This window comes from Mirounga leonina, unplaced genomic scaffold (genome assembly GCF_011800145.1).
Source record: "Mirounga leonina isolate KUSES-001 unplaced genomic scaffold, KU_Mleo_1.0 Mir_178, whole genome shotgun sequence".
In the NCBI taxonomy this organism is placed as follows: domain Eukaryota; kingdom Metazoa; phylum Chordata; class Mammalia; order Carnivora; family Phocidae; genus Mirounga; species Mirounga leonina.
Window position 1 is genome coordinate 19293705 of NW_023270464.1, and position 15561 is coordinate 19309265.

General features: G+C 39.9%; 1 protein-coding gene across 17 annotated transcripts in view; it reads left to right on the forward strand.

Annotated features, from left to right (window-relative positions):
• AKAP13 (A-kinase anchoring protein 13) overlaps positions 1-15561 on the forward strand; it is a 320846-nt gene that overhangs the window by 217644 nt on the left and 87641 nt on the right. For all 17 annotated transcript variants that reach the window (XM_035024073.1, XM_035024072.1, XM_035024075.1 and 14 more), the window contains 2 exons: positions 4556-4631; positions 9496-9632. In XM_035024073.1, the coding sequence (XP_034879964.1) occupies positions 4556-4631; positions 9496-9632 (213 nt within the window). The remainder of the gene's footprint in view (positions 1-4555; positions 4632-9495; positions 9633-15561) is intronic.

Here is a 15561-nt window from a genome sequence, read left to right on the forward strand (position 1 = left end):
CTTGTCCCCTTGCAGTCATTCTGTTCCTCCAGTTGAATCACTAATACGCTTGCTCACACTACTTTTGCCTTTTCTAAAATACCATAAAAATGGAACCATACCACTAGGTGATATTTTTTGTCTGGCTTTTTTTTCTTTTAACATGATGATCTTGAGACTCATCGTGTTTGTATCAGTGGTTCATTCCTTCTTGTTGTGAGTCTGTTGCATTGTATGAATGTACCACTATTTGTTTATCCATTTACCTATTGACAGCAGATTGGGTTGTTTCTAGTTAGGGGCTATCATGAGTTAAGCCGCTATGAAAATTCCAGTAAAATTCTTTTTTTTTTTTTTTTAAGATTTTATTTATTTATTCATGAGAGACAGAGAGAGAGAGAGAGAGAGGCAGAGGGAGAAGCAGGCTCCCAAGGAGCAGGGAGCCCGATGCGGGGCTCGATCCCAGGACCCTGAGATCATGACCTGAGCCGAAGGCAGACGCTTAACCATCTGAGCCACCCAGGCGCCCTCCAGTAAAATTCTTTGTGCAAAGATATATTTGTTTTTCTTGGGTAAATACCCATCAGTGGGATTGTTGTGTTGTATTAAGTGTCTGTGACATTATAAGAAATTGCTAACCTGTTGTCTAAAGTGACTGTACTGTTTTGCATTCTTCGGGTAATGTATCAGTGCTCAGTTGCTCCACATCTTTGTCAACACTTGGTATTATCACTCTTTAATTTTAACCATTCTGATATGAACCGTTAGCTCTTTGTGGTTTCAATTTGCTCTTTCCTGATAATTAATGATATTGGACACCTTTCCTGTGTTCTTTGCCAGTCATATATATTTGATGAAATAATTTCTCAAGTCTTGTGCCCATTTTAAAAGCGTGTTGTTTGTCTTATCGCATTTTAAGAGGTTTTTCATTGTTACTTATATTTTAATATTTATGTATTTTAATAATTTATATTTTAATATAGTTTATATTACCAGTCCTTTAGCAGATAGATCCTGTGTAAGTATTTTCTCCTAGTCTGTGGTTTGCCTTTTCATTTTCCTAACCATGCCTTTGAGGAGCAAAAAAATTTAATTTTGATGTGGTTGATTTTTTTCAGGTTTTTCATGTGTGCTATGAAATCTTTGCCTGACCCAAGATCACAAAAAATATTTCCCTCTGTTTTCTTCTAGAAGTTTTATAGTTTGTTTTTTTTTTTTTTTAAAGATTTATTTATTTGAGACAGAGAGAATGAGAGACAGAGAGCATGAGAAGGGGGAGGGTCAGAGGGAGAAGCAGACTCCCCGCCGAGCAGGGGGAGCCCGATGCGGGACTCGATCCCGGGACTCCAGGATCATGACCTGAGCTGAAGGCAGTCGCCCAACCAACTGAGCCACCCAGGCGCCCCTAGAAGTTTTATAGTTTTAACTTCAATATTTAGGTATATTTTTAGTTCATTTTTGTAGTTGATAGAAGATTTGAGATTTGAAGGAGATTTGTTTTTTGTTTGCATGTGGACATCCGCTTGTTGCAGGATTATTTGTTCAGAAGACTGTTCTTTTCCTGGTTGGAATACCACTTGGCATCTATGTCAGATATCACTAGGCCATGTCTCTGAAGGTCTCTTGTGGATTCTCTCTTATTCCATTGATCTAAATGTTTGTCTTTGTGCCAGTACCACACTGGGTTGATGACTGTACCTTTTATAGTAAATCTTAGAATCAAGTAGTGATCATTTGGGGAGAATTCACAACTTAACAGGACTGAATTTTCTGATGTATAAACATGATGTCTCTAAGCATGCTTTAATTTTCCTCATCAGTGTTTTGTAGTTTTTAGTCTTGCTCAGATTTTCTTAATTATTTTATATTTATTGATGCTATTGTAAATGGTATTACTTTTGTTTTTAGTTTTACATTTTAATTATTCACTGCTAATATATAGAACTAGTGCTGCTTTTTTATATATTGACTTTGTATCTTGCAGCTTTGCTAAACTGATTTATTATAGCAGCATTTTTGTAGATTACTTAGGATTTTCTACATAGGCAATCATGCTGTCTATGAATAAAGAAAGTTTTACTTCTTCCTTTCCAGACCTATGCATTTTATTTCTTTTTCTGCTATAGTGCATTGAAGAAACTCCTATACAGTGTTGAATAAAAGTGATGAGCGTGGACATTCTTGCCTTGTTCTTGATCTCAGAGTAAAAGCATTTAGTCTCTAGCTATTAAGTATGATGTTAACTGTAGGTGTTTTGTGTGTGTGTGTGTTTTTAATAGATACCATTTATCAGACTGAGGAATTTCGTTTCTGTTTCCAGTGTTCTATGAGTTTTATCATGAGTAGATGTTGAATTTTGCCCAACACTTTCCTACATTGCTTGATAATTAATTTGTGGAGTTTTTGGTCTGTTAATAAATTGATTTTTCAACATTCCTGGGATGGCCATTGCAACTTGATTTTTTTTCTGTGTTGCTGGATTCAGTATCTTAATTTTTGTTCAGGATTTTGCATCTGAGTTCCTGAGGGATATTGATTTATACTTTTCTTATAATGTCTATGTCTAGGTTTGGTGTCCGGGTGATGCTGGACTCATAAAGATGAGCTGTATGTTGTTCCTTCCTCTTCTATTTTGTGTAAGAGTTTGTGTAGAATTGGTATAATTTCTTCCTTAAATGTTTGGTAGCATTCACCACTGAAGCCTTCTGGGCCTGTAGGTTTCCTTATAGGAAGGTTTTTAACTGAATTCAATGTCTTTAATAGAATAAGGGTATTCAGATTATCTTTTTGAGCAAATTTGGTAGTTTGTGTCTTCCATGAAATGTTTCCACTTAATCTAACTTGTTGAATCTGTTACAGTAATGTTGTTCATAATATCTCTTTGTTATCCTTCCAATGTCTGTAGGATCTGTAATAATGACTTCTTTTAATTCCTGATACTTATAGTTTTTAACTTTCGTTCTTGGTCAGTCTGGGTAGAGTTTTACTGATATCATTGATCTATTCAGGGAATCAGCTTTTGGTTTCATCGATTTTCTTTTTCTCTTCTCTTTTTTTTTTTTTTTTTTAAGACTTTATTTGTCAGAAGGGGGGTGGGGGGCAAGCAGAGGGAGAAGCAGGCTCTCCGCTGAGCAGGGAGCCCAATGTGGGACTAGATCCCGGGATCCTGGGATCATGACCTGAGCCAAAGGCAGACACTAAACTGACTGAGCCACCCAGGCATCCCCGATTTTATTTTTCTGTTTTCTATTTCATTGATACCTGTTCTTTGTTTTCTTTATCCTATTTGCTTTGCGTTAGTCTGCCCTCTTTTCTGGTTTCTTAAGGTAGAAGCTTAGATCATTGATTTGACACCTCTCTTTTCTAATATAGGCATTTAATGTTATAAATTTTCCTCTAGACACTGTTTCCTCTAAACAGTTTGTTTAGAGGAATCTAAACAAAGTCGATCTTTTTTTCTTTCAGATAAAACATCGCATTTTTATATGTGATGTTTGAATTTTTGAGTTTGAGATATTTTCTGATGTTTATATACAATGATTCCTGAAGATTTCTTCTTTGATTCATGGATTTTTTAATAAGTTTTTGTGTGTTTTTTTTGTTTTGTTTTGTTTTGTTTTTTAAATGTTTGCGGTTTTTCCAGGTAACTTCTTACTTTGTTTTCTGATTTTAATACTGTTGTGGTCAGAGCACATATGTAGTATGATTTTAATTCTCAAATTTGATACTTCTTTTATGCCACAGAATATGGTCTGCTTTGGTGAACGTTCCATGTGTACTCGAAAAGAATGTGTATTCTGCTATTGTTGGGTGAATTGCTCTGTATGTGTTGGGTAGAGTAAAGTGGTTGGTAATATTTTTCAAGTTTTCTGTCTACTTGTTTTATCAGTTAGGGGGAGAGGACTGTTGAAATCTCTCATGGTAATTTAAAAAATTATATTACTTTAAATTTAATGAAAGTAGATGGTTATGATGTTAATAAGACGACTGAGAGCTGTAAAGGCTAAATTAAAAAAAAATATTTTAGGGGAATGTTTTCTTCTTAATATGCATTAGATTCCCATAGACTTGTTTTCCATCGCCAGTCCTGTCACTTACTACCTCAGCAACCCTGCTGAGGTTATTCTTTGGATACAGGTAATACAAACTGCTTGTAGCTATTGTGGGCATTAAATTAATAATTAGTTACATAGAATGCTTATTCCGATCCCAAGCGGACAGTAACTCTTGAATACATAGAAACTATTTTTGAATTTTTTTTTAACTTTCAAATAAAGATATCAAATATGTATTTTAATCTTTGATGCATTGCATTTGTTAACTTTTTTTTTTTTAATTTCACCCTTGGCCTGCACCAGATTTTCTCTTTGTGTATCTTTTTCCTGTTGCTCTTATTGGAGCCTTAATTGAGCATAGCGTGCCTTGATTGTGTTGTGAGAACGACTTTTTCTTGTCATAATTTTACTCCCTTTACAGTAGGTAGGAGTGTTGGTACGATAGATAAACGTGCCGCAGCTATAAAATCATCCCACTTACTTCGCTGTCTGAAAGTCGATCTGTTTTTCTTTTCTTTCAGATAAACCGAGAAAGCTGGTGTACCATAAAGCCGTGCCCTGATACAGCGTCTCTGTTGGCCCCCGCACAGAGCCCAGGTGAGCAGGGGTCTTCCAGCTTCCAGTTGCTCGAATCACTGCGTCTAAAGTGTCCATTTTTTGCACTCCAGTCCCCCTCTGATTACAGACCACTTTCAGAGATCTGTCCTTCCTTACTATGCCATGCAGTAAGTCAGAGGGGGGTATGTGTGATTTGGGTTCGTAGGCATTTTGTCTCAACTGAGAATGGGTAGTGTCATATAATGAACCTAAATCTCCGGTTAGTAGTGAGTCTTCCCATGTGGCTTTCTGCCTCATCACTTCTGTGAAGGCATCTGTGCTGTGTGCACATACATAGGATCGTGCTTTCTCAGTCTGGTAAAACTATAAATGTTTGTTGTTAAGAATCAAACCTGTGGCTCTCCATTTTGGCTGCACTTTGAAATTATCTGGCAATATACTGCTGCCTGGGTCCTGTTCCCAGAGGTTGTGATTTAATCGGGCCTGGGGTGTGAGCTCGGCCTCAGAATCTTTGAAAGCTCCTTTGGTGACTCCACTGCACGGCCAGGATTGAGAACCATAAACTTTGGAAGTATTGTCAGCAATTGAGCCTTTCCTTAAACACCCATGAGGTCTTAGTAACAACAGGTAAGGGTCAGCTGCTGAGACCTGGCTTGTTAATGACACAGCGCATGACTAGTGGGTAGTTAAGATGCCCAGCTTTTTACCCAGGTTTATCCACTAATTCACAGTGACGTAGGAGAGTTCCTTAACGTCTGTGCGCTCTGTTGTCTTCCGTCTCTCAAGGGTTACTAGCTCTCCTCGGTGGGGGTGTTGCCTGAATGACATGGTGCTGTCAGGCCCTGTGCCTGTTGTTGTGGCCTCCCTGTGAGTGCTGGTCATTTGTATCCTGGGCTCTTGAGTTGACCTGACTCAGCAAACACCTCCGTTTACCTTTACAGGTTTTACTGACCTGCTTTAAAGTTTACTTGAGTGCTCGCTGACTGGTCTTTATAGTAACACTGGAGCTGTGGATGTCCTGCAGTAGTATTAAATTGAAAGGCAAACTGTCCAAATCCTGTATCTCCCAAGAGGTTTCCTATTGACTCTCAATTCTTCACTCCGAAGGAAGTGTTGGAGACAGATATGAAAAGTGTTCTTCCCTAGTTTTGTCTCACCTGGAGGATATTATGCTATAGTTGTGTTTAGGGTCTCTGCATGTTGTAAGATTGACCCTGTTTCCAGACTTAGCTGACCCTTATACACCACCCAGCCCCCTAGAATCTTCTACTTAAAAGTATACTACTTACCATATCTTGGTTCCTTGAGCTGTTCAGGGTGTTTTCTGAAAGTATAATTACTCCCAACCATCCAAGCAGTGAAACTGTCTGCCTTGTAAAGCTTAAATGTGGAAGTTTCTCCACATGTTGGAGTTTAATTTACTCATTTAAAGAAATGAATTTTGAACCCCTGAGCATTTTCCCCAGGACATCCTCTTGAATTTTGTTGACAACGCCCCCCTCCATACTCCAATCCCAAGCATAACTACTTTGGTGTTTTTAGAATGGGTCTTTTTAACAATCCTTGTAATGGCATCCAAGATCTGGATTATGCTTTGGAGCTTCAGACCTGAGTTTTTGATTTTAGTAAATTTTTTGGTGAATTCTAGGCCCTTTGGATCTTGAAGGTTTCATTTATGTTACGAACACAGCTCAAGAGAGAGCAATAGTGTAAAACCAAGTGAGATGACATGTTTTAAAATCACTTTGGATATTCCTCCATTGTGGATAAATACAAATTTATATAAGTGCGAATAAATACACATACATTATGATTAGCATGGTTCAGCAAATACCAGTGGGCCCGCTGCTGGTAGTTTTTCTTATCTTTGCCTGCTGTAATTTGTTTGCATATATATCATTTTAGACCCAAATGACTAGAGAGCATCTTAAAATGACACATTTTGCTAGCTTTTAAGGAAATTAATGTCTCAGGACACAAAAGTTTATAGGCAGATTTATATGAGTCATAAAACAGGACTGGCCCACATCAAGGTAATGTCCTTTCCAGATACTTGCACAGTATAGGTTAATAACGAAGCCTTAACTGCATTAGGTGTGTTCATCACACACCTGCTGTGTGCGAGGGGCAGAGTTCTGGTTACTATTTGCATAAAATTCTTTCTAACCGTCACTGCAACTATTTTAGGGAGATACTAATCAGTCCCATTTCACTGGTGTGGCTTAGGGGTTAAATGACTTCCTGCCCGGGATCTTTCTACTAAAAGTAGGCGGAGGGAGATTTAAGCCAGACAGGATCGACTCTAAAACCAGTCAGTGCTCATTGTTCTTGCTTCTACCTGCATGTGTTGCTCCACCTCATTCATTAGGAAGAGGGCAGGTAGGAAGTCCTGTGACACAAGGTGGGGATTAGCTTTGCCTTTAGGGCCCCCCTCATTTGTGGGGTTTCATGATGGCTTATGGGTCTTTTTCTCACCCTTGTTCCCTATTTGCTTACTCTTCTCCCCCCACTCCCCCCCCAACTCAACAGTTAGGATTGTATCACACAGCAGAGTCTCCCCACAGCTTGATTTGTGGTCCCTTGTAGTGCTGGCCCGGATTTATTTTCTGGGTGAACTGTTCCTACCAGGGCTGGATCTGGATCTTCCCTGTGAATTTTCCATTAGAGCGTCTTGAGTTGGTTTGTTTTCCAGTCTGGAATTGGGACGTGGTCTCTTTGCCTGCCAGCTGGACAGCCAGCAGCTCAGCATAGTTGCTGTGACAGCCCTTTCTTTTCTTGGCCAGCCCCCTGTTTTCCCCTCAGCCGTGAAGTGGAGTCTTTGAATTTTCCAAGTGGGGAAAGGGGGAGAAGTAGAAAGGTCACACCCACTGACTCCACCTAGGTTAGTACATACTCTCCGAAACTGGGGGCGGGGGGGTAGTGTGGAATACCCATGATTTCCAGTCTTTTGAAGGCAGGGCTATTCCCATTGAATGAAACACTCAGAAATAATTAGGACCAACCAAGACTGAAATGGACTAGGGTCATTTTTTTTTTCTTTAATTGAAACATTTTCAGATTAATCTGTGGGCCCCTCCTTGCTCTCGGTGGCATCCTTTGTGTACTTCTGTGTTGAAATGGTCTCTTAATATGTCCGTTTCTGCTGTAAGGTTGCAAACTACCCCACGCACATACTCAGACTATCTCTTTTTACTTGGATAATCCCTAGTACCTAGTCAAATACCTGACACGAAGAGGTAATTTTATGGACAAGCAATTAATGATCTATATACCAGTGCAATGAAACTTCGTCTTCTCAACCCTCAGTGCACGCGTGCACACACACACACACACACACACGATTACTGTCCAAACATAGACCCTGAGAATTTAAAGAGACATTGGGGGTTGTCTGATCTCTACTTCCCCTTCCGTGTATACATCTTTTCTGAAACCTCTTGACAAAGTCACTCAGCCTTTGCTCCACCTCTTCTGGTGAAGTGACAGTGGTTACTTTATGAAACTCCCATCCCATTGCCCAGAAGCCTAGTTATAGCAAAGCTCTGTGGCTTCCACTCAGTGGGCTTTTAGTTCTGCCTCTGAAACAGTACAGAGCAAGTCTGCAGCTGCCCTTAGACACATTTTCTTCAAGCTCCTGTGCAAGCCTCATGGCTCTCAAGTGTTTCCACTGTTGTGACCTCATCACCATGCGTGCATTTCCGTTTATCAGTGTTTTACTTTAAATGTTACCCAGGGACAAACATCATCCTGTCAGTGAGGTCTAGCTCTCACGTAATGGCAGGACTGTCCCCATTTTGGACCTGGGTACACTATTAATAGAGTCTAAAACCATCGGTGTTTTTTGTTTTGCTGTCACCTTGTATCGTCAGCTCCTCTTGAATCTGCTTTCAACCAAAACCTCCGGGTGGAGTTCTCATGAACTGCTAGGTAATCGGCTGATCTGTTGTGTCCCTTGTCACTTAGTATCACCTGAAGAGTTGATATATGTCTGTCTGTATCCCATATAAAAATGTTAACTGGAATGGAAATGCTTCACTCTCCAGACTTCTTGAAGGAAGTTGATATCTACCTACTAATTGACTTTCTTTGGGCTCTTGGTTTTACCACACACAAATATTTTTAATTCTATTGCTGCCAAGTCATATGTCCCTTTTGTTTACAGAATTAATAGGAGAAAGTGAGTTAAATACCTTGCTAATTTCAATGTACTAAGTCTTTAGAATTCCTTGATCTACAGCGTAACATTTCTGTCAAGGCCCCCTCTGTCTGATTCACCAGAGTCCCTATGCTAGTTATTGAACTGAAGACAGATTCTAGATGATATATTTTTCTTTAGTGCATTATTCCCCCAATGTCAGATCTGCTTAAGGTAGAAGTCAAACAATTATATTTCTGTTATTACTCAATAGAACCCGTAAGTGTGATACACTGATATTTTTATTAGATATGCTTCTCCTCCTTTTTTAATCCTAATATTTGGCTAGGTAATAAGTTTCCAGAAAGAACTTAAGTCTTAGAAATTTGGCCATAAACTCTATCTCATAGTTTCCTAATAAAGGACTTCTGATTTTAGTAGCAAAAGGAAATATTTTCCAGCTCCCAAGAGGAAAAGATTACCATTTAAATGCCTAAATATAGATGGAATTATGGTTCTGAATTACCATTTTATCTTTTTGTGCCTTCGGTTTACATGGCAAACTCATGGTGGTTCTATAGTAACAATCACCCTAGAATTGGAATACCAGAGTTAAAAGCTAGTAGTAATCTGTGTCCTTTACAGCTGCTTAATACTGGAAGAGGGGGGAGGTTAGTTGGTTGACTTACAAGGCGAATTGCTGGAATGAAAAGAAAGTAAAATTTTTTTTTTTTTTAACTTATTGGTTGAATACATTTTCTTTTTCAGAATGTGAGAACTTCCTGGATGTTGGACTGGGCAGAGAATGTGCCTCAAAACAAGGTGTCCTCAAAAGAGAATCCGGCAGTGACTCTGACCTCTTTCACTCACCCAGCGAAGAAGTGGACAGCATCATCTTCCCCAAGGTACTGTCCCCCTCAGTATGCGACTCCTGCTAGGCATACTGAGCATATCTCAGTGATCCTAGAGAAGAGTACATCCTCCCTTTCAGAGAAGGGAGCTCCAGGGCTCTGGGGCTTAGAAAAAGGCATCGACCACTTTATCTTCTGTAGAGTTGTGCCTGGTTACATTGCAGGTTTTGAAGCCTGAAGAAATGGGAGTTCCTTTGGTGTGAATTAAATCAGATGAAGGTGAATACTTTTCAGTGGGCAGGAAAGGACCGCAGCTCAGACTATAACACGTCATCTGCATAAACTAACCATAGAGTCATTTCTGATTAATGTGTTTAGGCCTGAAGCTCGCTGCCCAGCTTGGTGATGTCACCCCTCCTCATCTAGCCTGCTTAATTGGAACTTTCTAGATGTCTGCTGGGGAACCCAGACTGTGAAAAGCCAAGCCCATGCACATGAGTCACCGTGTGTTTTCATATAATTTGAGGCTCTCTAAGGGGTCGGGGGATGGGGGCGGTCTGCTTTCTTTTGGTTACATTTGTATCTAGTTGCAGCTAGTTCTGTTTTGCCTCCTGAGAAGAATAGCGGGCTTTGCCACACCAGGATCAGCAAGTGGTACTCGGTCATACGCCACACTTGCTTGTCTTAATCGCGAGAGGGTGAAGGGGCAGAAGCACAGCAGCTGTGAGGACGCCTTTATGAAGGCTTCAGGATGACCCTGGAGAAGTGATAAAAGGGCAGCTGGGTTAGTGGGTGATGTGGTTCTCCAAGACCCTGTGAGGATGCTGTCCTGTAAGTTACAGGAGAGGCTTGGCGTCCTGGGATTCTGGGCTAGAACATAGTTAAAGCCTCTGTAAATGTACCCCTCAAACACTTTATTTTCATTTTTGTCCAGTGGCTCTCGTGCCCATTTGGCCTTCCCTAATTCTTTTCCACTGTGTTCCCTTTCATTGTGCTCACTGTCTTCCAGAGGTCCTTGGAAAAATTTACAGAACTTCAGGATTCCTGTCATTGTTACTCGCAGCAAATTGATTCAGTGGGTTCTGTAAAGTAAAAAATCTGCACACTGGGAAGGTCTGTCCATCTCTGAGGTTATCTAGGAAGAGGGAAACCATGATTTTTTTTTTTTTTTAAATAATAGAATTTGGGTAATTCCTACTGTGACTTTGAGGTTTTCATTGTAAGGACTTCTGAACCGTCCCCCACCCCCAAGGGGAATGCCATTCTGAAGGGGCATGTCTCTCAGAATATTTTACTTGTGTCTCAGATAAACAGATAATATCTCTTAGTTCCAGCTTTAAAATTGAATCACTGACAGTCACTGAAACCGGGTCGTGGATACTTGGGGATTTGTTAAACATTTATGTGTGTTTGAAATTTTTCGTAGTCAAAAGTTGTTTTGAAATTGCAGAGTCTTCATTAAGAAAGACTTGCTTGCTCCCTCCTAGGTGCATGACAGCTTGTCCCTGGATGCTGGCGTCTGCAGAATGGGAGTGATTTCTGGTCACTAAACTGAGTGATTTTCCTAGCTAAAGAGAATTTGAATTTCCTGTGTTTTGCCTCCTTACTCAAACTGCCAAAAATATTTAGGAGATTGTTCATACGAATGGCTGGTGCTAGATTTGGCAGTTTTTTCAGGATGACTAGACAGATAGAATTGTTAAGAGTTGAAGCATACTCCCCAAATCAACTTTTACCCATATGTCATACCCGAGTGGCTCAGAAAAAACAAATGGTGGTGAGCTGTCATCTCTTCATGCACGCACGAGAATGTCGCATGGCCTGGGGCGAGATCTGGAGGGTTCTGAACTCTTGGTTATTTCCGCTTTCCCAAAGTTGGTTGTGACCAGGAGAGGTTTTGCAATAAAAGTTTTCTCTGGCATTCATAAAGCCAACCAAGGGTTTGCATATGAAAGGAAAAGGGGAGAGAGAGAGAGAGACAGGCTAATACTTAACAAAGTGGTTACTATACACTCGACACCGAACTGAATTTTTTATAATATATGTGATCTCCTTTCATGCTCCCGGCAGCCCTGCAAGGTGGGTGGTTTTATCCTCATTAAACTCCTGAGGGAGAGCAGGCTCTGATTGGTAGACAGGTGTAGTCCAAATTACTCAGCTGGTATGTCATAGTCTTGAGATTGTACGTAGGCCTGACTCTCCAGTCTGTTCCTTGTTACTTTGCTCTCGATCTCCAGACACCTGCTTTAATCGCCAGTGATTTATACAGAAGCAGGATGCTGGCAGACAGGCCATCGGCAGCATCCCTCACCGTCTGCCTCCGTGGACAGCCACACAGCGTGTGTTGTGAAACATCACCCTGTCCCGGAGTGCCTCTCCTGTCTCTCAAAATCCTCTCTGGGCAAGGCATCGCAACATTCTTTTCTGTGAACCATGAGTGGTGTGTTAGGCCACTTCCTACAGCCGTGTGTGTGATATGGCCTCAGAGAGGTCTCTTGAGCAGCCTGCGGTGTTGGTCACAAACTCTTCACCTTAACCTTCTATTTCCATTCACCTGCCTTCTGGTAAACATGACTCGGGTGAGAGGAGCTTCCTGATTACCCTCTGAATATTTGCTAGTTCTAAGGTCTTTTTCTCTATAGATCAACAGCATAAAATTTAGATTTTTTTTTTTTAAGATTTCATTTATTTATTCGAGAGAAAGCACAGTGGGGCAGAGAGGGAGAGGGGGAAGCAGACTCCCCGCTGAGCAGGGAGCCTTATGCGGGGCTCGATCTCAGGACCCCGAGATCATGATCTGAGGCAAAGGCAGACTCTTAACTGACTAGCCTCCCAGGCGCCCCTAGATTATGTTTTTAAAGTAGGAAGAAATCCTGGTCTTTTTCTCGGCACTAGCAAAGAAAGAGTGACCACAAAATGTATAATCTCGGCCACCCTGTTATTCAAAAGGTTGATTGAAGTCCACGAAAATACTGATAGTCAACTGTCTCTTTTCCCAAAGAGAATTAGATGAAATAAAACGCTCACACCTTGTTTTTTCTCCAGTTCGTAAAATGTATCCACAACTAAGAAAAATCAGAGTAATTCCCCTAAGATGCTAAGCCTTAAAGGAGCATCCTTTCTTTCATGTGCTATAGTTTGCTCTCAAGTACTTGATCACCAAGCCAGATAGTTTTTAGGCTTTCAGGGATAAAAATATACTTACAGTATCCATATTAGAAAAACTGTTATTTATACACAAGTATTAAAAATTATTGTAATTTCAGAACTGTGAAACAGTTTGCTATCACATGCTTAAGATTCTTAGGTTAATTATCGCATGTAAATGGGTTAAACAGTTGGCACATATTAGGTGTTTAAAATGTGAGTTATTATTTTCCAAGGCACATGGCAGAGTGCCTTGTGTATCATAGACAACAATTTATAAATATTTAATGATTAAGTTATTAAAAACTGAAGGACTAGTATTTTGGCAATATCAAACATTCCTTCAGGGGTAGTAATAAGATAGAAAGTGTGTAGTTGTTTTTATATTTATATATACATATGTTACATAATGTTTACTCCTCTCTCTATAACTATATAGTATCCATCTAGTGTAACTCTTGGTTAAGAGAGCCAGTCAGGCATTTTCCCCCAACATTTTATTGAGAAAATGCTGGAACATTCAGGGGGGTTGGAAGAGCTGTGCAGTGAATACCCACCACCTAGATTCTACCGTTAACTTCTTATAGTTGCTTTGTTATACACCTGGACATCTGTCCTTCCTTTTTCTATTTACCAGTCCACCTAATTTCTTTGATGCATTTCTGAACAAGTTATAGATAACAACCCACTTTTACCCCTAAATACTTAGAATTCAGTATGTGTTAATAGAGTTGTTTTTTGTTATAAAATCTACACACAGTGAAATGCGCAGTGTGAAGACTACCATTCAGTGACTTTTCCCTCAGCTTTACTGAGTTATAATTGACAAAAATTGTACATATTTGAAGTGTACAAGAGGATGTTTTGAAAGACAAACACTGTGAGATGCTTACCACAATCAGGCCAAAGTATCTATCACCTCAGAGTTACCTTTTTGTGTGGGTGGTAAGAACACTTGAAATTTACTTTTCTTAGCAGATTTCAAGTATACCGTACATTATTAGTAACCGTGGTCATATGCTATACATTAGGTCTTCAGAATTTATTCATCTCTTAACAGAACTTGTTCCCTTTGACTATGTTCCCCCCATTTCCCCCACCCTCCGGGGAAGCCCTGTTCTACTCTCTGTTACTATGTTGCCATTTCTGGTTTCCATGTAGAAGTGAGAGCATGTAAAGGTTGTCTGTTTCACTTAGCATGATGCCCTCGGGGTCCATCCATGTTGTTGCAAATGGCAAGGTTTCCTTCTTTTTATTTTCTTTACCTGTTCAGCTGTCCGTGAACACTTAAGATGTTTCCATGTGTCGGCTACTGTGAGTAATGCTGTGAACATGGGAGTGCAGATACCTCTTCACAACAGTGGCTTTATTTCCTCTGGATATATACCTAGAAGTAGGATATTGCTAGATTATATAGAACAGTTCTGGTTTTAATTTTTTGAGGAACCTACATACTGTTTTTCATAATAGCTGCAACTCAGCAACTTTTAACAAATGATTCATCTTTGTTACCCAAACCCCCATATGGATCAGGATATTACCTTCACTTTGGGAAGTTTCCTTATGCCCCTTCTCAGTCTGTCTCCTCTCCAACCCCTTAGAGGCAACAACTGTTCTAGTTGTTTTCCCATCACAGGTTAGTTCTCTTTATTTCAGAGCCTCATACAAATGGAGTATAAATGTTATTATTTCTATCGGGTAGATGAGGGGAACAGATAGATCATACGGCTGGTATTGGTTTGGTCTTATAAAAAAATCGCCAGACCTTTCTCCAAAGTGGTTGTATCATTTTACATTCTCACCAGCAATGTATGAGAGTTTTGGTTGCTCCATGTTCTTATCAACATGTATAATTGTTTTGTTTTGTTTTAACTTTAGCATTTCTGGTGTGCATGTAGTGGTAGCTCATTATTGTTTTGATTTACATTTCCTTGACAACCAGCGATAATGGTAAACACATTTTCATGTGTTTATTGGCCACTTGCATATCTTCCTTTGTGGAGTATCTGTTCACATTTCTTGCCCGTTAAAAAAAAAAAATTGGATTGTTTGGCTTTTTGTTGTTGAGAAGTAGAAATTGTTGTATATGGTATCCTGGATACCAGTCCTTCGTTAGATTTGTGTTTTGCAAATATTTTCTTGCAGTACATGGCTTCCCTATTTGCTTTCATAAACGTGTCTTGATGTACTGAATGTTCAGAATTTTGGTGAAGTGTAATTCGTCCATTTTTTATGACTGTTGCTACCTGTGTCCTGTTCCTGATTTGTCTGCCCCCAGTCATAAAGTTTTCTTTTAGGACATCTGTAATTTGGGCTTTTACATGTAGGATTGGAGTCCATCTTAATTTTTTTTTTTTTTAAGATTTTATTTATTTATTTGACAGAGAGAGAGACAGCGAGAGAGGGAACACAAGCAGAGGGAGTGGGAGAGGGAGAAGCAGGCTTCCCGCTGAGCAGGGAGCCCGATGCGGGGCTCGATCCCAGGACCCTGGGATCATGACCTGAGCCGAAGGCAGACGCTTAACGACTGAGCCACCCAGGCGCCCCTCCATCTTAATTTTTTAAAACATTTTTATCACAGGTCTGTCATATATAATAGGACTGAGTCCTAGCTGTACTTAGAATCATCTGGAGAGCTTTAAGAAGAAAAAGAACCTGGCCCTTATCCCAGACCAGTTAAGTTAGAATCTTACTATGTAACCTCACTGGACCTCAGTGGTCTCATGTATAAAATGAAATAAGAATACCTACTAACTCAAATATTAAAAGAACAAATACATCTAAATCACTTAGTGCAGAGCCCCCATGTGGCGAGTATCCAGTAAATAATCATTAC